The 23,801-nt window shown below is 43.9% G+C and overlaps 1 protein-coding gene across 1 annotated transcript; it reads left to right on the top strand.

Moving 5' to 3' along the window:
* The first annotated feature begins 1,090 nt into the window (after positions 1 to 1,090).
* On the top strand, positions 1,091 to 23,281 carry col6a1 (collagen, type VI, alpha 1). The gene is made up of 35 exons (XM_035633780.2): positions 1,091 to 1,382; positions 2,182 to 2,311; positions 2,860 to 3,060; positions 3,228 to 3,387; positions 4,502 to 4,615; positions 4,707 to 4,727; positions 5,216 to 5,236; positions 5,341 to 5,385; positions 5,477 to 5,530; positions 5,643 to 5,687; positions 6,356 to 6,382; positions 6,474 to 6,500; positions 6,643 to 6,687; positions 6,799 to 6,852; positions 7,393 to 7,455; positions 7,547 to 7,609; positions 7,693 to 7,746; positions 7,837 to 7,872; positions 7,964 to 8,026; positions 8,279 to 8,341; positions 10,364 to 10,426; positions 11,166 to 11,228; positions 11,370 to 11,420; positions 11,501 to 11,536; positions 11,723 to 11,785; positions 17,087 to 17,152; positions 18,337 to 18,372; positions 18,723 to 18,759; positions 19,037 to 19,045; positions 19,153 to 19,286; positions 19,671 to 19,777; positions 20,431 to 20,617; positions 20,699 to 20,870; positions 20,976 to 21,005; positions 21,159 to 23,281. The coding sequence occupies exons 1-35, from the start codon at positions 1,298 to 1,300 to the stop codon at positions 21,764 to 21,766; spliced, it is 3,033 nt and encodes a 1,010-aa protein (XP_035489673.1). The 5' UTR covers positions 1,091 to 1,297; the 3' UTR covers positions 21,767 to 23,281.
* The last annotated feature ends 520 nt before the right edge of the window (positions 23,282 to 23,801 follow it).

Consider the following 23,801-nt stretch of genomic DNA (forward strand, 5'->3'; position numbering starts at 1 on the left):
TTCCCCTCCCCACCACCACTTCCCTCCTCATCCCTCTTTCCTTTCCTCCCCTTCTCCACACAAGCTTCTCTCTCTCTCTCTCTCTCTCTCTCTCTCTCTCTCTCTCTCTCTCTCTCTCTCTCTCTCTCTCTCTCTTTCTCCCAGAAACAGTGATCTCAGTGGAAACTCTGAGTCCGTGGGCCAGAACTTCCCCACAGTGCCGAACACATGTATCGTCCACGGCGCCCTCGAAACAACCACCCCCATCAACACCTTTGCCAAGTGAACCCCCCCCCCCCCACACACACACACACACCTCCCTGCTGCCTCCTGCCATGAAAGCGCTCTGCAGACCCCTGGAAACTCTTTCCGAGGTCTTCTTCCAAGACCCTGCGCTCAAGGAGCAGTAGATGTCGCTGTGCCTCTTCCTGAAAGCAGTCGACCCCTCCTCCTCCTCCTCCTCCTCCCCATCACCCCACTCTTTTTGTTCACGTCTGGACAACGACGTGATCCAGATGCATCGAAATTCCAACCCCCCAGCCCCCATTTTCCACAGAAAAATGGACTAACACAGTAAGAATACATGACAAACACATGCCTGGTGTTTGTCTACATGTGCGTCAGCTGCTCTTCATGAGAGCCCTGAATGAAATTGCTCCAGTGTGCGTCTCTTCGGGGATTCGCTGCTTATAAGTTTTCCTTCCATGGAACATGTGGGCTGTAACTGTACGATTGGATAGGAAACGACGAGAAGCGTTTTCTGATTTCTGCATGTGTATACATATTATTAACGCAGTCAAAATCAGATTCTACATTCACACTCTGTCCTGCAATGAAGGACAAAAAAAATAGAAGCACGCCTGTGCCTGTTGGAGGCTCCTTCACAGTCTGATTTGTTTATTCCTGTGGATCCCTGTCCCGGTCCCCGCGGACCCCTTTTATGGAAACGGACATATCATAGGGTTTTTTGTGTAAACTAAAAGGCCCGCGCGCGCTCCGGTGCATCCCTGCTGCACATCATCCCAGAGAAAGCGCGTGAACTCTTCCCTCTCCTCCTCCTCCCCCCTCCCCCCCCCCCTCCCTCCTCCTCCCCTCCCCCCTCCTCCCTCGCCGCCGTGCGCTCTGGTCCTCCTCTGCGCGCTCTGGGTCTCGCCTCGGAGAAACTGCGGGCTGAACGCTGAATCGCCAAAAGTTCGCCGAATCGGCTTAGAAGTGTCGGACTCGGGGGTTACGGAGAGGTTCGGTGTTCGTTATCTGGCGGCGACTTTTGGGCCATCGTGTTACTGAGTTTTTCCGTTTTTATATTTGCCGTTGAACCATGGAGCCTCTCAGGGCGCTCCTTGCGCTGCTGTGCCTCCTCCTGGCTGAGGCGCAAACGACGGTCCAGAGAAACAGGTTTGCGGGTAAGTTTGCCGAAAATATGTCGAAAACTTCTGAAATATATATATATATATCAAGTATCTATGTATTTTTGACATTGTGGTGCATGTAAAGTTGTCCGTGCTAGAGTGCGCTGCAGAAATGTTTGCTGCAAGAACCAATCCAGATGTGCGTTTTCACTGGGTTACATACTTCTGAAGTTTGAAAAGTCTTACATATCAGCAGCAGAGACGCAACAACGACCGACAGTGAGATCGGAGGATGACAGTAGCCTGGCCCACCCTGAGTGTGGGCCCTTGACTGGTCCCCTCGTTTGCCTTAATGGGTCTGAATAGTGCTCTTTGGTGCAAAAGAAGGTCTGGTGCTGTGGATGCCAAAAATAAGTGAATGTGCATGGACAAGAAGCAGGTGATGATATAGCAAGGTGCTGTGCAAGACTTGTAGAGCAAGTGTATATGCAGGCAGACAATCTATGGGCACCATACAAACTCATTGAACTGTCATGTACATGCCTGTGTAAAGATGAATTGAGGGGAGAAACTCCACCATGACACCCAGTGTGATGCAGGGTGCTCGTGTAGGCCCGCATAGGCCCCCAGTGCTGCGGCAGTGACGCCCCATGCTGATGTCATCCAGGTTGACGGAAGGATGCATTTTGGATTCACTGATTCCTGAAGAGATATAGATATAATAATAATAAGAAGAAGAAATAAGACGTGTTCTACCATTGGATGTTCTACCATTGGATGGTTTTACAGCAGTCTAGGGGATGGAAGCATTATTTGCTGACAGCCATCTTTGTTTGTTTCTCTCTGTGAGCAGAGTGTCCGGTGGATCTTTACTTCGTGCTGGACACATCCGAGAGTGTCGCCCTCAGACAGAAACCCCCCGACCATTACATTGGCCAGATCAAAGAATTCACCAAGCTCTTCATAGATCAACTCCAGGAAATGTAAGACACACACACGCACACACACACACACACACACACACTTCAGCACCCTCATTAACACGATGACCCTAACCTTAACCATCACCACTGATTGCCCAACCCCAGCCCTAACCTCCTCCATTACAAAGTCCTGAATTCAAGGTTCTATAACTTCTCACTTTATTGCAGCAAAGCCCAGGTGCACTCTGGGACACAGTGACACGGGTGCAATGACCACACCCGACTACACCCATCACTGATGCTGACAATGGCATTTAAACATTGTTTTTCAGCCTGGTGTTATTTAAAAGTAATTGTGAGGGTAGTTTAATCGACCGTGGTGAAAATTTACAGTCATCACAGGATTTACATGTAAAACCTGAATTTGCAAAGTATCTAGTAACTGCATCTGTCAGATAAAAGTATTTAGATGTATGTGCTTCTGAAACGAAGTGCAGTATAGTAGCATAAAATGGAAACTCTCCAATAACGTACGAGTTCCTCAAAACTGCACCAATGTTGCATGTGCAGTGTCATATACTCTACTTTAAACCCCCATATGTATCCAGGCGCCACAAGTGTGACCGCATCCTGACGTGGAACTCGGGAGCGCTGCACTACAGTGACGACGTGATCATCGTGCGACAGCTGGGCGACATGAACACCGATCGCCAGGCCCTGAAGGATGAGATCGACACCATCAATTACATCGGCAAGGGCACATACACTGACTGTGCCATCAAGAGGGGCCTGGCTGAGCTGCTCGTTGGGTAACGATAGTGCACACACACACACACACACACACACACACACACACACACACACACACACACACACACACACACACACACACTTTTACATTTGGCAGATAAAGTGATGAGAGCATAGGTATCATTTCCAAGTGTATGCGTGTGTCTGTGTGTCTACCTGCATGCAGTGGTTCCCACTACCACGAAAACAAGTACATCGTGGTGGTGACTGACGGCCATCCTATCACTGGCTACAAAGAGCCATGTGGAGGGGTGCAGGAGGCCGCCAATGAAGCCAAGCAACATGGAGTCAAAGTGTTCGCTGTCGCCGTTTCCCCTGACCAGGAGGTACAAAACACACGCACACACACACACACACACACACACACACACACATTCATGTTTCTACACTTGGGAGGACCTGCACTTGCATAATAATCTAACCTTGACTCAACCGACATGACTAAATGCATAATATGAGCTGTGTTGGAAAATAAAACACTGATTATAAGTTATTCTAATATAGCCATAAATGTTGACATATGAAACCAAGTTATTAGGAGCTTTGAGATTTATCTCATTGTATTTCGTCTGAGGTTTTTGGTGCGAACTAGCTGTGGAGAGATCCTCAACTTGAATGTAAACCATGGTGGGACAGAATCCACAGTCTTAGGTTGAGCTAAAATGATGAAGTCCAGAAGCGTAGAAATGCATCACAAAACCAAAAGACATTTTACACTCAACAGATTTTGGAAAATTAAGATACAGACCACAACACAGGCACATAGAGTCCTGCAACCACTTCACTTCAGCCGAACTGTGAAATTCAATTTGCACAGGAATTATCCTTTGACCTCAAATCAGTCTAACGTTGACTTTAAAACCAATTCTGAACCCTCAAACCGTCCTGTGAAGACGTGACGACTGATACGTGTCGGTGTGCGGTGCTGCCGACACTGGACTGGGCCTTGTGATGAGGAACAGTGAATGAAAGTGTAGTGACGTAACATGAAAGAATTCCGTACAGTCAAGTAGGTGAACTAAAGTTTACTTAAGTAACCCAAAGCAACATTATGTGAAAAATCTTTACTTTCCAGAAATCTTTATTGACTGATAACATTATTATGACTACAGTCATCTGTAGTATTTTAAAACATTCAGGTGAGACAGGTGAACAAAGTTTTAGTGTGATGCTAAGAGGGCTACCTAACAACCACCGGATGATGGAGTATAGACTTTTGTGGGAAAGTAGGATGTTGTTGATGTACTACATGGAAATAGGACACCTCTCATGTCAGTTATGAGGAGGACTAGTTACAACGTTGGCTGCAGCTAAGTGGGATCTCGCAACAGACAAAACTGTCACAGAATGAAGCAGTGAGAAAACATGGAGGTGCAGGTGCCGGTGCTACTCTCAGACCTGTACAGTCGGTGATGGTGTTTGTGTTCTGTGTCTCACCAGGACACCAGGCTGTCAATCATCGCCACGAACCAGAACTACAGACAGAACTTCACGGCTGCAGACAACTCTATGGCCAACAAGATGGAAACCATTCAAACCATCATTAATATGATCGTATGTATCCTTTCCTCTCCTCTCCTCTCCTCTTGACAAAACCAAACTGTTGTATTTTAAACTAACCTGTGTTTTCTTTCCTTCTTTTCAGACAAACGATACAAAGGATGTGGTATGTCATTTTCATACACGCTTTCGTTCGCTGTCCACAGTTAAATTGAAAGTAGAAGGTCCGTGGTAATTGTGTGTATCGCAGAAATGATCGGATTATTAGTTGTTCCGTTCTTTAAGTGAAACATCTCACCATCAGAATTGCTCGTGATTTTTTTTTTCTCCTGATGGGGCTAAACTCCATCCGACACAGGGCAGTCACAGGAAGCTGAAATTTGCACATTAAAAAAGATTTGAGACGTAATCAATGAGTTTAATATATGACATGCTGACATACAGTACATCCCTACCGTCATCTGTGCTGTTAAGTTCAGAAGACTCCAGTGAATATAACTGTTTAAGTATCTCACGTTGAGACCAGCCAAGAAAACACAGGGTCAGATCATGTTTGTTACTTAGACTTGCAAATATATTTTTAATTTGAAGCCATTGTTACTGCCTTAAGGTGTAATAATATTTCATTATCCTTCTTTTCTATTTTTTTTCTAGTGTTGCTCTTTTGACTGCAATGTAAGTATGCCATTTATTACATTTCTGCCAGTTCAAATCCTTCTTTGATTCAATTTTCGAGCAATTTTCGCTTCATTGGTTGTGTTTGTTTGCTTTGTACGCAGGCTCAAGGAGGGCCCAAAGGACCAGACGGAGATTTGGGTGCACGGGTATGATTATCGTACGAATGCATCGTATGTCCCAAACCCAATGCAGTGAAATAATGAAAAATGAACTTATGTTTCTTTTTCCTCTTGAAAGGGAGAAACAGGTAGACCAGGAATGCCAGGGGAGAAAGGAGATGCTGGCGACATGGTAGGCGATTTGTCACAATCATCCTCATCCACAAACACGACAGTCACAACGTCTCCTCGGATTTATCATGGAGCACAACCTAATAACAATGGATGGTTTCACTGTGTTACAGGGGAGTGTTGGAGATCCTGGTCCCGTTGGTTACAGTGGAATGAAGGTAGAGTGCACCACCACTGACACAACATCAGCTACACTCGAGAATAGACTGAAATGACAGAGAGAGACTCTCTAGTTGTGAATCACTGGATGCCAAAAAGATTTAGCAGTAGCAATTGTGAGTAACGGATGACACAGACACCGTTACATCATGTCACAGTGGGATTTACCTGGAAGTACCTCAAATGAATCAATCAATCAACCAATCAATAAATCAATCAATTATTGAAAAGGTACGTACAAATAAAAGATAAAAACAATAATAAATAGTTAGTAAAGTTACAAAGGACTACACAACATACATTATCCTCAAGTTGTAAAAGGACAATAAAGTTAATATAGTACGTTAAATATAAGAAGGTATAAAGGTCAAATTCACCATGCAGTGTTTTGTGGTCGCCTTCTGGTTGGTAGACAAATATTTTAAAGATATTCATCCTGTGCCACACATAAAAAAACAAAACTGTATAATCCATATTTTTATCTTCACATGAATAATTACGTCCGAGTGAAATTGATATCCCCTTATGATCTGATAGTTCAGATTTTTTTAATGTTGTATACCTAATGATGATCGCTGAGTCTAGACACGACGTTAGTCACCTCATCAGTGACCACTATGCTGTTTAGTCTGATGATAATAATCATGTGTGTATTTTCTGTTTCCAGGGAGACCGCGGTTCCAGAGGAGAGAAGGTACAAACAGATCACGCAAACAAAATGTTGCACTTTCACGTTCTGCCCTGTATAAATCATGACTCACCAATGTCGTGTGTGTTTCTTGCAGGGTGAAAGAGGACACAAGGGCTACAAGGTGAGCTCTCCTCGACCGGCTGATCTTCAGTGGGACAACCTTTGACCTGTGGTCGCTCTGAAATTCGAATGGTTCATTTCTTGTTTGATCACGTTGATTCTCTCTCATTCTCTCTTCTGTATTTGATTTTCCTCTTTCTCAGGGTGACAAAGGTCAGAGTGGAAATGATGGAACTGATGGACGCAAGGTGAGTTACAGACCTCAACATCCAATCAGTGCAATCCGTTGCCTTCTGTCTGTCTGTCTTCCTCTGATAAAGGTCTATTAACCGCCATGTTTCTGCGACTTTCCCTAACAGGGTGAAGCTGGTTTCCCTGGTCTTGCCGGCTGCAAAGGATCTCCTGGATCCGACGTGAGTTGTGTATCTCCATCTCAGAGTAATCCCACTGTTATGGTCTTGCATTTTTCGGCATTGACAGGAGCGCCGCTGTCACACTGTCACACACTGGGGGACAGTATGATTCACAACCGGATGGAAACCAGCCATTAGATGTGAACACCCCTTTACATCAGGTTCAAGGATTGCAAATATACAGTCAATCAGAGTTGCATCTGTTAAGAAATAAAACACACACTCAAAATCTATTTTTGTGACCTGATTTTTCTCTTGACGAGCCATCTGTGCATCTCGGGCTCGGCTTCATTGTTTACGGATTAGCCATTAGCCAAGGTTGCCCTGGAGGCAGTGCCGGCCGAGGCCACTGGCTCTTTAATCACCGCTGCGTTTACATTCTCCGCTGTCAGGTTGTTTAAATTAAGCCATATTGTCATACTGTAAACAAACACGCTCACAGCGCGAGCATACATGCGCGGCGGCCTCTCCGATTGAGTGTTGTGGCTTCAGCTGCTTCTGATTGTGTACTTGAACTGTCACTGTGCTTTATGTTTCCAGGGTCTGCAGGGAGATTCTGGACCGAAGGGAGACCCCGGTCCTTATGGACAGAAAGGAGGAAAAGTAAGATCTGGGACATACGTGCGCTGTCAACGATTGTCAGGTAGTTCTTTTGGGGGGGGCGGTGTAATCAGACATTTTGTACTTATTTCAGGGAGATCCTGGCAGAGACGGTGAAGCAGGAAGGCCTGGAAACTACGGACCTCTGGGACCTCAGGTAAATCAGTGCAAAGAGAAACACGGGAGGATGACAAATGACAGAAGAAGAAATATGACGTTGTGTATATATATCTGTGACAGGGTGATCGGGGCCCTGGTGGGGCTAATGGGGACAAAGGAGAGCGCGGTGACGACGTGAGTAATAATTCTGCTTGACACCGCCAAAAATATCAACTTTGCGACCTTACGTGGCCCTTTTAATATTTTGCTATGTGTGTGTTTCAGGGCGCGCCTGGACCAGATGGAACTCGCGGCGATAGAGTAAGTTAATAGCATAATATTGACTTTAAATGAGTCTGTTTGTATGTCAGCGCTGCCAAAGTGGGCATTGACATCTTCAAATATCTTGCAGGGACAAGTTGGAGAGAAGGGGGAGCAAGGTTCCCGCGGAAACAGAGGGCCAAGAGGAGAAATAGTAAGTGATGATACGGATGATGATGAAGAGGGATGAGGGGTCTGTGGTCTGTCTTAATTTCCGGATCACCGCCCTCAGAATTCATGGGAAACGCAGTGGACTGCGACCACACTGTCCGTAATGGAACCCATACTGTTCTTCCCCACATACTCCCACTGTTTTAAAACACGCCTCTGTCCGTGGTACTTGTCTGTTGTTGGTCTCTTCAAAGCCTTCAGGATTGTCTCAAACTGTTGTTGTTCTTCCTGCCAGGGGGAGCCAGGACCCCGTGGAGAGCAGGGGAGGGAGGGTTCAACTGGCCCCAACGGAGACCCCGTAAGACACACTCACACTCAAAGATAAAGACACGCAGAACATTGAAATAGGCACAAACAGGAGCTACGGGCGCTGTTTGTTGGCCTGCCTGAGTTCCAGGAGGCGCCACAGCCAGTCAAAACGAACCACCCACTTTTCTCTCTGGCAGCATCCTTCTTTTTCCAGTTGGAGAAGGGAATTTCCCCGCATGCGCACACGCTTTTCTAGAGCGCGCGCGCGCACATGGGAGCACTTCCATTTTTCATGTTGAGGGGTAACACAGTGAACAGAGCCGAACCTGGCTGGAGCCCCATAGTGCTGCCCACTCCTCCACTGTATGCTCCATCTCCCCTCCCTCATTCTCAGTTTTTTTTTGCTTCTCCTGGGAACATCAGCACTCACTCTTTCCCCTCTGACTCAGTTCTTCTCTCCGTCCGCTCGAGCCAAAGCCTCACTATGGTTTTTCTTAATAGGGCACCAGCCGCTGTAATAATAATAATACGTTACAAGCGTTAGTTGTGGTAACCGCCGTGATGTCAGAAGTTTCAATGGCCCTTTTGTGCTTTCAACCGTGCCTCCATTCCTCTTCAGAGATGAACGACGAGGAACTGAATAGTACAATAAACATGGAATAAGTGACTTGTTAGGCCGACCTCATACACCCAGGGAAAACTGTACCCTCACATGCACTCACATGCACACATATACATCATTTGAGGTCATTGAACACTGTCAAGCTACATTTTACTGTACAGCACTTCATTGTAATTTATTAGTATTAGTATCTTTATAAAAATGTTTATGAAAATTTGAATTTGGGAAACCACTGTGAATGAACCTGTCTTACCCAGGCTCAGCTCTGTTCGTCCATAGCACATCGACAGGTCCAGTTGTGATTAATCCCGGCTGCGTTCAAACATTAAGCCGTAAAAAAGAGAGAAAGACAAAATGTGCCATCCAAGAAGTTTTGTTCCATTTCACCAGTGTGCAACAGACTTCACTGTAGGACTGAGGTGCTGAATGTAGGCCGAGCTGTTGGATATGGCAGCAATTCTTTAAGATGCACCAGTTTGATTTTTTACTCTTTTTTTTAGCTTAATGTGTATCAGTATGTGAGCAAATCAGACCTTTGGAGGTTTAAAAGTGTTGTTTCATTTTCCCCTAAGTATTCCCCTAGTATTTTTTCATTTTCCCCTAACCAGACTCAGCAGTTAAACCTCATGCGTTCAGTCTTTATGATGAGCTAGGCAACATAACTATGATGAAGCCAACCTACCAAATAAGTTGTGTTTCTTCTACACTGTTGGGTCGTTGCATTTACCTGTTACAAACTGTGCAACCTGCCGGTGGCAGTGCTGTGTGAACATTATTACATATTGACTTATGCTCTTAAATAAAAATTAAAAAATTGGACTTACCCAGCATGTGAGGCTTTAGCTGGAAGACTGTTATAAATACATAAAAAATTAGTAATGTAATGCACTGTGAATAACTTCAGATTATCAAATTGGCTCATGCTAACATGTAGACTCTCAGATACTACCAGTTGTGCTGATTAGCAAGATGTCATCATAACCTATTGAAATGATAATGGACAAAGATATGAAAATAGCTCAGATAATAAAACAGACATTCCCTTTAACTTAGCAACTAAACAGCAGGTGAAAGCATTTCGCCGAACTCCAGGAGGTCAACTTCTCACCAGGCTGTAGTGATGTCGAATGGTCCTCAGTACATTTCATGGCGACGTCACTGCTGGGTGTGGTTACAGGTACAACACGTCGCTCTTCAGACCACACCCACCGATGGCGCTGGGTATGATGGCGGCGGAGGTGAAACTGGCTCGATGTGTTTAACCAGAGAGAGGAGTGCATCACTGCTTTTGAACCATGTGTATTAAGTTGGAAAATTTCAGATTAGCTACTGTTCACTGCAAATCGCATTTTGACAGAGGAGAATACTATCAATGAAAAGAAATGTAATAAAAAGAGAGAGAGAGATGCAAATGCGGATCATTAACTGCCTTGTTGTTGTTTTTCCCAGGGTGAGTCTGGCAAGTCTGGGGCTCCTGGCTACAGAGGAGATGAAGGCCCCCCTGGACCAGAGGTGAGTCCAATGGGACACACACGTGCACAGATTATTGACATTTTTACATTTACATGACAGGTTTTTGTTATTAGTGTTTTTGTCTGACCCACTCACTTGTTTCATGTGGGTGGAGCTGAAACTTGGAGAAAAAAATGCAATAGGACTAAAGAGTACTTCAATGCACCAATCAAGGTTTTGCAACATTTAAGTGAGAAGTTAATGGCAGTTGGTGGCTTTTCTGGTCACTGTTTATCAAACATGTCCTGATGAGACAGTTTAGCTAAGTGTCGAAGTATTTAACACTTGAACAATGAATGTTTGATATTACAGTAAGAGAGAAATAAGCATTCCAGTTATGAAACTGTGGAGAGTTTTAGAATTATGACGCCAAAAGCATAAAAGCTCCAACTTGGCACTGTAACCCGCTGATTTATCTCCATAGTCCATCTAAATGTGCAGTGTACTGCATCAGTTACAGTCAATAACCTGCTATCATCGTAATCCATGTATATTAGTTCTATTAATAATCATCTCTACAAGAAAATTGACACCATCACATCATGAATGTGATCACATATCCAGGACCTTTAACACAATACTGTTACTGATTGTGGTTCTTCAGATTCAGTCTGTAGACTCTAGTTCTTATTCACACGCCAACACACACACACACACACACACACACACTGTGCCTTGACAACATATGCTGTCTTGCATTTCATATGTTTCCAATCTGATCTTTCCTTTTTTCTTCCAGGGACCCAAAGGACCGAGAGGAATCAAAGGAGCTCCAGGAGACAGAGGCCAGATGGGGGAGAGGGTGAGTGCGGGAGACAGAGAGGGGGACTGAGGCGGAGAGAGACAGATGTGTGTCATCCATCATAACCACTGTCATGAGGTCCGCGTATGTGTGTGTGTGCGCGAGGATGGATCTGTAAATATCTCTCTTCCTTCATTCCAGGGAGAAGATGGTGTCCCAGGAAACGGCACAGCAGGTTGTCCTGGTTTCCAGGTTTGTGTTGATATTAGTGAAGTGGCACATTTTGCTCCGTTGACATTTTTTAGACTCTGAAAATGTTTTGTCTCTTTTAGGGTTATCCTGGGCCCCGTGGAGACGCTGGTGAGCCGGTAGGTCATCTTACAAATATCCTTATCTTTAATTCAAGATCAGATACTGTATATGGGCCTATCTAGTACTGATACATGCATTTTGATATCACTACTGAATAAAACTTTGCCTGTTTGAAGTTTATTTAAATCAATTGCACATGTTCCCCTGTGACCCCCCCTTAACATTTGCTGTGTGACCTTCAGGGTGGCAAAGGAACCCCTGGACCCAAAGGAGATGACGGAGATCCCGGAGATACAGGCCCCGATGTGAGTCTGACCTGACTTATCTCCTCTTTGGAGTTGCTTCTTGTTTTTGATCTCATTTTATCTTCTCCTTAATCCCTCCTTGGCAGATGGCGCTGACAGGATGTGAATCACATGTCCCGTTTTATTGGCACATCTAAGTATTTATTTTCTAGTGGCCTCTTTAAAAACTTAAAGTAATTTATAATCCTATGTTTTTTCTTTTGATTTCTGTCTTTCATTTTGTTTTTCTCTGTGAGCCCCTCATATACTTTACTGCTCTCTTTTTTTTCTTTGTGCTCTCACTCTCCTTCTGGAAATGCTTTATAGAGTAGATCTGAACACATTTTGTGTGTGTGTGTGTGTGTGTGTGTGTGTGTGTGTCTGTGTGTGTGTGTGTGTGTGTCTGTCTGTCTGTCTGTCTGTCTGTCTGTCTGTCTGTCTGTCTGTCTGTCTGTCTGTCTGTCTGTGTGTGTGTGTGTGTGTGTGTGTGTGTGTGTGTGTGTGTGTGTGTCTGTCAGTGGGGAAGAGGGCTGTGATCTGATGCAGCTGTGTATATGTCGTTGTCAAGGATACGAGGAAATGAGTACAGATGATGAAGGAACTGCCTTACCATTTCAATGTGTGTTTGCGTGTGCATGTGTGAGCGTGTGTGTGTGTGTGTGTGTGTGTGTGTGTGTGTGTGTCTGTCTGTGGCGACTGTTCGGGTGTGATCATCTTTGTCCGTGCTGCGTGCCAGTTTTGATACTTTAACCCCCGGTTCAACTTGGTCGTGTGTACATTTAAATTAAACATGTTTGCTGACTGAAACCTGAACCATAGCTGATTCCACAGCTGTGTTGCAGCCGTATCACAAACTCCACGTGTGTCACGTCCGTTTAGAAGTTACCGATTTGTAAACTTCTCAAAACCGTCTAGAACTAAGGGCTACTTGTTTGTGACTTTGGTGACTTTTTTCAAAGACTGGTTCTTTTACTGAAATACAAATAATCAACACCAGGCCTTGATCAGTCTACAGACTTGGGAAGTGGTTTGGCAGGAATGTTAAGCAAATGCGCTAAAACTTAAAATGAACCATATGCTCCTCTAATGAGTTCCACTCTTGCATTTCTTTTAGACAAGCACAGTACAAGTGGTGAAATGTAGTGTAACTATGCTTTTGCTTAAAGGAATAGTTAAACATTTTTGGTAGATGACTGATTGTACTACTTTCCACTGTTAATATAAAAATGTCATGTCAATTCCTTAAATTTAAATAATATATTTTGCAATTCGTATATTTTACATTTATTTGTGTAGATATTGTATATATTTTTTTTAAATAAAGTAACTATCTATCTATCTATCTATTACGCATATTTACTCCATTGCCAAGAGTTAGATGAGGAGATTAAGCAGCCAGTTAGCTTAGCATAGCACAAACATTAGAAACACAGGGGAACTAGCTCGACTACCCAGGCCCGTATCCAGGATTTTAGCAATACTGAGGTCCTGAGTTTTTTTTTTATTTCCCTGATCTAAATTTGCACATTTTCAGACGTGTGGCGAGCAGGTATTGTATAGGGTAACGTTAATGTTACTGGCCTCTGCTAACGTCAGGATAAATCTAACGTTACTTTATCATACAATTAACCAGCTGGCCAACCGTACAAGGTAATAATGACGTTCACTCAAGTGAAACTAACTTAGGTTATATTAACAGTAGACGGCATCAATGGCCACCGCACTGTTTGAACTCAACGCTACAGCGAGGGAGCTTTTCGTCAGATGTATGTCTGGAGATGAATGGCAATGAAAAAGTAACATTCTACTAGTTAAATTCACCAATTTCGGATTTAAGGTCCGGACCTCGGCGTCCTCAATGGGAGATACGGCCATGCTACTACCTCTACCTGAAGGTCACATACTCAAGCTTCCAACACCCTTAAAACTCACAAATCAAATTTATGTCAGGTAATTCATGGAATAAGTTTAAAGAAAAGACAAGCAGCAGATTAACGGGAGTTACAGTAGATGCCAGACAAAATTTTGGTTAGGAGCAGTAACTTCTAGAATTCCGTCACATAAACTCCCCCATTAAACAGCAGGTCATCATTTCTGCATTCTTATATTTATGCAGATTAAATGAACAAAGCATAGCATGCAAATGGATTGGTTGCTGCTGGCTGCAGCCTCTCATTTATCAGGCAGATACAACAGTGGTATGTATCTCCTCGTCTAACTCTCGGCAAGGAAGCGAACAAGCAGAATGCCGGAGATGTCAAACTGCTTGCCTTAAATGAAATATCATGATATATCTTTCCTCTGCCGCTGTTTCATTGGTCAGTGCATGACCGAGCCCTGTGCAAAAACACACAGTGCCATATTTAATGTATCTCTATGGAAAAAAGATGAATCCATTACATTCCATGTATCCCCAGAGGCATTCATTTGTCTCTTTGTCTCTTGTTTTTTTCTCCTTCTCAGAACAGCCACTTTGTTTGTTTCCACCAGTTTGACTCTCAACCTTTCACTATTTCGAGCAGTGGAGTGGAATCAGTTTAACATGAATTGATGACACATCAAACTGGTTCACTATGTTTTCAGAGAATCTAATGCCACTGGCCTCATTGGGATTTTTGAACAACTGGATTTCTCATTTAAATTGTTTAAATAACTTCACGCTGTACAGACATGTAAGTTAAGTTGTTGCCTGCCCTTTCTCTGGCCAGAGGTGCTGGAGAGGACACACATGGGTGTGTCTGAGAAGATAAAGTTTTTCAGTTCAGAGCAGTGTGTTGTGTGTGTGTGTGTGTGTGTGTGTGTGTGTGTGTGTGTGTGTTGTGTGTGTGTGTGTGTGTGTGTGTGTGTGTGTGTGTGTGTGTGTGTGTGTGTGTGTGTGTTTGTGAGAGAGATTGATTTGACCCATGTTCTTTACATCAGAGTGTTTGAAGTTGATGTACTGTAATTGTAAACGTATGGGTATGTGTGTGAGTGTGTGTACACATGTGTTTTAAAGGCATTACCTCCTCTCTCTCTCTCTCTCTCTCTCTCTCTCTCTCTCTCCCCCGTCTCTATCATATCTGTCCACTGTAGATAGATGTTTGTGCAGCAGAGGTTCAGATCTGCTTGTTTGTTTCATCTTTCAACTCAAATATGACCTCACAGTGACAGCCTGCCCTCTTGTCTTCACTGCATCTCATTTTCTGAGATCTGGCCTGCTTGGCTGTAAATAAGTTATCAAGTGACTTCAAATCAGAATATAATTGGAGCAGAAATTTTAAGGTTAAAGTTTGTCTAACAATCATATGCAGCATGTGAAGACATGGGCTCTGTCTTTCTTTATTTTTTAAGCGCATGGAACATGTGGATTTAGGGCGTGTCCGTTTCTGGTTTAACGGTGGCAGAAAGAATGGTGGTCTCTGAATTAATCATGGGTGTGTTTTGGGCGTAACATGCAATAAACTAATCATAAGTGCCAATGCCTTTCCCCTTTAATATCCAGGTGCACTTGTACCTTGCCATGCTCTTCTAATGGTAGATAGTGGAGAGAACACTTCCCTGCAGAGGAAACAGTTTAAATTTGCACCTTGGACTAGCAGACCATCTGTGTGGCACCAGCCGAGTGGTGCACCTGCCTTCTCAGGCATGCATTATTGTCTTGATAATGCCCCTTTAGAATAACAGCTATTCCACCACTAACTTCAGACCACGTTTTTGTTGGTCAGTTGCACAGTCACTGTCTGCCGCCTGCGCCAGCCATGCACCTGGCCCACCTCATTTTATGACAAACTTCGCCCGTGGGTGCTCGGTTGGGTACAAGTGCAGTTATTATTTAAGCATCGCGGAAATGAAAATGACAACTGTGTCGCTCACAGTACATGATTTAGCATAATATCCCTCTGCATCACTTTGAAATGATCTGAAGATGCCGATAGTTTTCCTCAAAGCAAACTGTCCACCTTGGTTTTAAAGTGCGCATCAGTGTCTGTGGGAACAAGTTACTTAAAGATGAGATAATTTTCCTGAATTGATTTACAGTGTTTAAGCTCTTCGTTCCCCGTTAGTTCTAAAGTCCGAGCCATAATCTCTCCGCGATCGGCCGCGAGTCACAGTGAAGCAGCTGCAGGGGCTTTAACCATGCTCACTTCCCGCAGCTGCACTGATGTGGCAGATAGCTGGACAGACGGGGCCGGGTCTGGTTGCAATTAAGATTTGAACTGGGTTTAGAGGCTTTCCTTCATATGATCTAACATGTTGGCAATGTTTAGTTATGATACCCCATTAAAATGATACACTGGTACAGTACATATTTGTGCAGAGTGGTATGAAATATAAGTTTTTATGGTGTAGAAGAGAAGACTTTTTCCATTTTTAAGATTTTTCTAGACCTTTTGGGTCAGCTGAAAATCTATCTGCAAAGTAATTGATACAGTTACCAAATGTATGTTGTACAGTAAAAAATGATTCTGTCCACTGTGAACTCCTTTGAAGGACTGACTACCACTTTAAATTCCCTTCTGTGTATTTATTTCCAATGGGAATATCTCAAGGCTCCATATTAGGAACATTGCTTTTCTAACCGCAGATACTATTTGGTAACACCCACCCTCTGCGTATTTTATGTCGATTTGTAAAGTTTTTTGGATGCATGTTTTCATTCATGTATCTATCATCCTAGACAACTGTGATCATTTGAACACACAACGCCAATTAAGTTTTAACATAAGTACCTTACTAATCCTTCCATCTTATTATTGCTGCTTGGTAACTTTTGGCACTACTGCATTTGGCAGAACTACTCAGCCTTTATATAAATGTAAGTTCTATTAAATTTCCTGTCATAATTCAATGCTAAACACTGTCATAATTCAATGCTAAACTACCATGACCAAATATAGGAAAACATTATGGGTTTTTTTCATTCATTTTCACTGCATCAGTGATTCCAAAAAGGATACATTGGCATGTTTTTTTTGTTTGTTTGTTTTTTTATCATTCACTGCACCAGTCAATCCCTTTTTTGTTATAAGCACTGAGTAATATTTGGTCCAAACAATTGAACAGATCCGTATCAAGTTGCACTGCAGGCTGAAAATGGCAAATGATGTGTGAAACATCAGTGGAAAGATTTACTGGGCGGTCCCCTGAAGTCAGTTGTAGGCTTCCTGATTTGTAAAACATACAGAGAGTACACAAAACTGTCAACTCGTCATGAGAATATTACACTCAATCTACACACTGATGTTTGCAGTGTGACCATGATATGCATTGTTTTTAAGAAGAAGTTACATGCAGGCGTGGCCCCCCGCCTCTTAATCTCCTTGATATTTTCTCTTTTCACAGAACAACCAACCAGGACCTCCAGGACCCAAAGGGGCCAAAGGTCACAGAGGACCTGAGGGCAGACCGGTAAGATTACCGTGTGTGTGTGTGTGTGTGTCCCGATGTTAGCGAGCTGAGACCCGTAATGTCCTGCTGTTCACCTACTGAATGTAAAGTAGAACCTCATGAGTATTTTGCAGCACCAGGACATTAAATAGACCCGACGACAGTGTCCTTTTGTTCCTGGTAATGAAGGAACATGTTACTCAATTCAATGTTGTGGGTCATTGAAGATTCACAGATTCACCGTTGATTTTGGTCCTTTGAGGGATTTGTTGATGATGAGAAATAAAAAGAAAACCCTGAACGCAAACCCTCGGTGCTGTGCACTTCCCTGTCTGTGGGCAGAGGTTGCTACAGTCGACCGGTAACTGAGCGAAGATCACCACTCATCATAACACCAAACCACATGACCAAGACATGAAAAATAATGTCATCCCTTCGTTTGGCTCACTGTGAGTCGGAATGACGGCGTAACTCTAATTCACTGATTGGCAAGTAAAGCTTGTGGTGTTGGATCGTGTGAAAACAAATGAACAAAGACAAGATCTAAATATAACACTGTGTATGAAGGCATGTTCCCTAAACTCTACGCCCCAACTTTCCTTCTTCTCCTCCTCCTTCTCCTTTGTCTCTTCTTTCTGCTTTCCTCTCCTCTGTCTTGGGTCTGTGGTGCATATTTTTTTGAACACTTTGCGCCATATGATTCTCAGGACATTTTCTCTCTGCAATTAACGTCTCTCTCTCTCTCTCTCTCTCTTTCTTTCTTTCTTTCTTTTTTTCCCTCTCTCATGCAAGCTACACTGGCGTCTTTGTCACAGAGAAGAATGCTCTTAAACTCAGTTTAATGTCTGTTAAACCAAAACAGATGGTTTTCCTGCAGCTGAGCAAAGAGAAAACAAAATGCTGTGGCAATGAACCTTATTGGACGATTCACATGTTGTTGCAGAAAGATAGAGGCTAACACAAATGTGTGGGTGTGGATGTGGGTTCCATGACTGAGGGATTTTGGTTCGCAGTCAAAGGAGTAATGCTTTCCCAAAGAGTCACCATTTTTTTCCCAAGTAAAATAAAATGTCTCCTTCAGGAGTCCGTCAGACCAGATAAACTCTTGTCCAGAGAGTTTTTTCAACAGACAAACAGAAACATCTATCAGGGGGATGAACCACTCGCTCGCCCTTTGCTCATGTTCATTCTCTCTTTCCTTTCAGGGACCTTCTGGGCCTCCTGGACCACCAGGAACTGACGTGAGTACATATTAATTGAATCAGTGTGTTTAATCGGAACCCCTGCCCCCATTCTAACCACGGACCCGGACCAGGCTGAGCACCACACAATTAATTCACCCTTCAGTGATCTCATTTTGAACCTGAAACTAATACTGTATGTACAGTCGAATCCAATTTCCTGAACACGAGACCTGTAGCCGTTCATCGACCAGTCGCCCAAAGTAAAACATCACCATGGCCACATTCTCTTTTGCTCTTGGAGCAACTTGAAACAGTCTGGGACGTGGTTATGTGTGGAGTTTGAAAGTTATGTAATGAGATTTAACAGCGCATTGCAATACACCAATGTACTCCACCTCTCTCTTCAGGAATGTGAGATTCTGGATATCATCATGAAGCTCTGCTGTAAGTTACACACTCAGGCTTAGACACACACACACAAACACACACACACACACACACACACACACACACACACAGAGAAATGAAGCCACATGTCCTCTACGTAAAACCATTTGCCCTCTTCAACTCATGAAGAGGGCTATGATTAGCTACACATGCAATCAAAACCAGGAGAAGGTGTGGTTCACGCACGTTTTTTTGTCTTACGTCATTTCTTTTGCACAGTCGATTAACTATGATTTGTGTTTCTTTTTCCCATCCTTTCCTAATCGCTTGGCAGCCTGTTGTGGTAAGTTTGTGCGCAGTCTAAAACACTGTCATAATCACAATCATTGACCATACTTCAAGGCCAGTGCGATCCTTTATGATTTTGTTTGCGTTTACCCTCGTCTATAGAGTGTAAGTGTGCACCTCTGGACCTGGCGTTCATTGTGGACAGCTCAGAGAGTATCGGCTCCACAAACTTCGCTCTCGCCAAAGACTTCATCATCACGGTCATTGACAGACTGGTCAAAGACCAGCAAGTCAAGGTACAGTGAATTCCTCCTCTGAATTTATTCTGGGTCTTTGTCTACGGTGTATTTGATATTAAGCCCCGTTTGCCTGAACTCTGTAGGATAACCTTTGTTTGACCTTGTTGGGCTGTGTTGTACATTCCAAAAGATGGAATTATTTTTCAGGGATGTCGGGCGCTGCTCGCCTTGGGAACAGACCTCAAAATTAAAAGTGTGAATGAAAAATACTCTCCCTGGTTTTTGGAACTTGGTTTTATGTCTCTCCAATGACTGGCTTCTTCCAATGTGGATATAATTAGTCAGGATGGGTGGGGCGCAGAAATGTTGTGTTTTGGTCTGAGTGTTGACATAACACTCAGACCAAAACACACGGTCACCATGCAATGCCTTTCTTTCCAGTTTGCAGGTAATGAGTCCAGGGTGAGTGTGGTCCAGTACAGTGGATCTCGAGCTCAGGAGGTCGTCCAGCTGGGCAGCAACATCGGGAGCCTCACTGAATTTAAACAGTGAGTTCACATGCACGCGATCACAATCCTGCCTGCCTCGATGCTTTTTCCGCGGCTGCCTCTCCGAATGTGTAGCGTGATTGTGATTTGTGACGATTCAGATCACCACTGGTGCTCAGGTTTGATTTTAAATGTTTCAGTTCATGTTACACCCTCAGCAAACTACACACACTTTGAATAAATCAAACAGAAGCTTCAGTATTACAAGCTCAAATCATCAAGGACAAGCAGTGCCATTGCTAGTCACACGTGCAGCTGCTTCAGAATTTGCCTTCCAATGTTGTCAGCCTACTTTATCAAAAGAAAGGAGGCATATCATTTAGCTGAGCTCTTTCAACAACTCTGTAGTTGTCTTGCACACTTGTTTAATTACCCTCATTATGAATTGAAAAGGAATCACTTCAAATTTTGGGAAAAACACATATTGGCCCTTCTCCTCAGGAGTGACACGAGACGCTATACAATCATGTCATCATCCAGTCTGCAAACATACAACAATAATGTTATGGGCTATGAAATAGATTTGTTTCTCTCAATTCATTCTTGACAAGGCAGTGTTGTGCATGTTGGACTGCTTTCTTTTTAATGGCAACGACTTTTCCTGAACACCCATCGGTTTTTGCATCAGAAAATGTTTGTGTGTCTGTGCACAGGAACGTGAGAGACATGCGCTGGCTGGCCGAGGCAACGTACACAGGCGAGGCCCTTGACTTTGCTCTGAACAACACAATCAAACTGATGAGGCAAGAGAACCGAGTTGTCCTCGTTCTCACTGACGGCCGCTCTGACATTTCAAGGGACAAGGTCCCTCTCAACGTACTCTGCGGCAAAAACATCCGGGTGAGTGCCTCAATAGATGCCGTGAATGTCGGTGTCACACTCTTCACCCTTTTTTAACTGAACCTCTTTCTTTGTCTCCAGGTCGGTGGTCTGGGAGTGAAGGACTACTCAAGTCGCCCGCCCAACCAGGAGCAGCTTGAAGATGTGGTGTGTAAGAGTGACCCCAAACCAGGCTTTTCCTTTGTCCTGGACAACTTCGCTGAGCTCCTAGATGATACTTTCCTGCAGAACCTCACATCCAGAATCTGTCAAGGTCAACACACACTGCACCCAAATGCACATCCTCGGAAATTCTAACTCAAATGTTTTGTATCGACTGCAACTACACTGAGTTAACCCCTGTTTTTCCCTCACCCAGATAAGAGATGCCCAGACTACAAATGTCCCAGTAAGTCTGTTTTCCTTTTACAAGTGAACAAGTTAACTGAAATGTACAAATGCTTTTTTTGGTGTGTTTCACCCTGCTAGCTTTCTAGTATGTCGTTAAGAGAACCACCGGAAACAGCGATTGATTCAGTGTGTGTGTGTGTGTGTGTTGCAGTCACTTTCACTCAAGGTGCTGATATTTTGGTGATGATGGACAGTTCGGCCAGTGTGGGCCAGAAAAACTTCGACACAAGCAAGACCTTTGTCCGCCGCCTGGCCGAGCGCTTCCTGACCGCAAAGAGGAACGTGGGTGCTACTGTCAAAGTGGGTTTGGCCCAGTACAGCCGAAGTGCCCGCATGGAGCAGGCGCTCACTACCAATTTCACCCTGCTGTCTCATCAAATTGACGAGTCGGCCTTCCAAAATGACGGCACCAATGTGTTAGAGGCCATGGAATTCGGAGTTAGGAATTTACGTGGCCGTGGGGACGCATCTGGAAGCCTCATCAAGAAGATGGTGCTGTTCTCTGATGGCAGGTCCCAGGCCGTCACCGAGCCCGTGCTGGAGAAGCGCGTTCGCGAGGTGGCAAACGCAGGGGTGGAGCTCTATGTCATTTCTGTCGGCAGCCAGGTCAACGAGGCTAACCTGCGCACGCTAGTGAGCAGGGGGCGACCGGACGACATCAGCTACGCCCAGCGCCACCTCATCCGTGTCCCAGATTACCCCTCTCTGCTCCGCGGGGTCTTCGCCCAGACCGTCTCGCGCAGGGTGTCCATGCCCTAAGTGCAAGGGCCCAAACAACAGGACCAACATGCTTTAGATTTTTAGTCCCATTATGAATATTCAGTTTCACTCATTTACCATACACTGTGTCCAAGTACTTTTTTTTTAAATGTCACAAAACGACAAGTGATTGTGTGGCAGACAAATGTCTTCATGAAATGTCCATGGGACATTTTTACCCTGAGTTGAGCCTCCAGTGAAGACCATCGCAGGCTGTGTACAAATCATAAGCCCGTAACCCAAGCGACGGTACCATTTTTAGAGTTGTAGAGGCTGACTGTAAACAATTGGAAGGAACTGCTGGGAGGCCAAGATTGGGGTGAAAATGTCCAATCTCAAAATCACTTCAGTCCTGGAGACACATCCAAAATGATTTCTTTCTTTCACTAGCATTTGGCTAATTTCTACTCAGGTATTCTTAATCCCTGTATCACTATGAGCTTGAGGTAACTCAAATAACTAGTGTGAGTTGAAAATGGCTCCTGATGCTAAACCCTTGTCTCTCCAGGACTGGAGCTCCTGCCATTTGAGGGATTGTGTTTAGGGGTCATGTGGAGTCATTTTGGTAGCTCTGACCACTCTGTCAAGTGGTGCCAGATGTGTAGTGTCACACTTTTGTCATAAAAAGAACACAAATCTTCCAACCAGAGCTGTGAACTTAAAACTTAGAGATACAAATTCTTTGGTGAGTGACTGCTGTACATAAATGATGGTTAACCAGGAAGGCTGGCTCGAGATTGGCCAGGCAGCATAATTTTAAGTTCTGACGTCATAACGCTTATGGAAAAATTAATTGGGAAAGTTCTAACATGTACAGGACTGGGTAAAAACATACACCCAACATCACTTGAAAGCTCAATTAGGGAACCAAACTGACAGGGGAACTGGTATGTGACATCAGGCAGACTCTCAAACAAAACCCATCAGCGCTTCAACACAACAGCTGGATTCAACGTGTGGGAGTCTGTCCGAGCATGTGTATCCGTATGTGTGTGTGTGTGTGTGAGCACCTCTATGTACATGACTCGCGTGCATATGTGTTAGGTGGTGAGGTGATTTTTAATACGTAGCTGAGGGCGATTGTTCCACAAACAGTTGTGCAGGGGTCACTGGTTCAAAAGGCAGAATGACAGAAAAACCTGTGCTTTAGTTTCTGTGGAGCAGAGAGGCCTCTATCAAACACACACACACACACACACACACACACACACACACACACACACACACACACAAGCACTTTGTACTTCATCAGTAAATTAGGAAAACATCTGTCATGGTTGAAAACACACACTCCCCTTTTAGATCCCCTCAGCAGTAAAATGTGGACCTTAAATTTTGTTGTCATTAGCGTTGATTTTGTTGTCAAAGTCGCTGTGCTGTTGTTATTATCTGTGGTGCTATTAGTCTCAGTGTATCAGCCTCTACCCACGATGTTAAAGAAGATATTTTTTCCCTGAGGGTACACACCCGCAGCAGTGTTGTAAGAGCTCCTTCAATAAAGGTTGCTACACCAAACTCTCTCCGCTCACTTTTGTTCACACTCACACGTTAACACACAAACACACAGACTTGATTTTAATATTCTGTAGGCCTGTTTATAAAGTTGAATTTCATAGGTTCATGCATGAATATAAATCTAAAGATCCTACTCTGGCATTGATTCACTCTCTATGATTCCCTCTGTGAAATTGAAACACTGGAAGTTTAACCATGATTCTTACCTAAAAGAGAAATGATGTAACGTGAGCCCAGTTGTGACATGGCACAAGGGATTGCAATCCCCTCAAACATTAGCAATCCCCTGAATTTTTCATCCATCTTTCATCAAGTTAAGACATTGGCCATATGACACACCCTGTTGAGCTGCAGCATGTTAGCATTGTAAATTTGGGCATTTTAACATGCTTATATTAGTATTTAGTTCGCAGTACATTGTTGTCACCATTGCTGTAGAATCTTGTTCTCCTTTCAAATCTGTACAATGACGTTTTTAGTTTTTTTGATTTATGCATATAGCCTTACTCTCAGTTTGCAT

The sequence above is a fragment of the Scophthalmus maximus genome, chromosome 5 (genome assembly GCF_022379125.1).
Source record: "Scophthalmus maximus strain ysfricsl-2021 chromosome 5, ASM2237912v1, whole genome shotgun sequence".
NCBI classification, from domain to species: Eukaryota; Metazoa; Chordata; class Actinopteri; order Pleuronectiformes; family Scophthalmidae; genus Scophthalmus; species Scophthalmus maximus.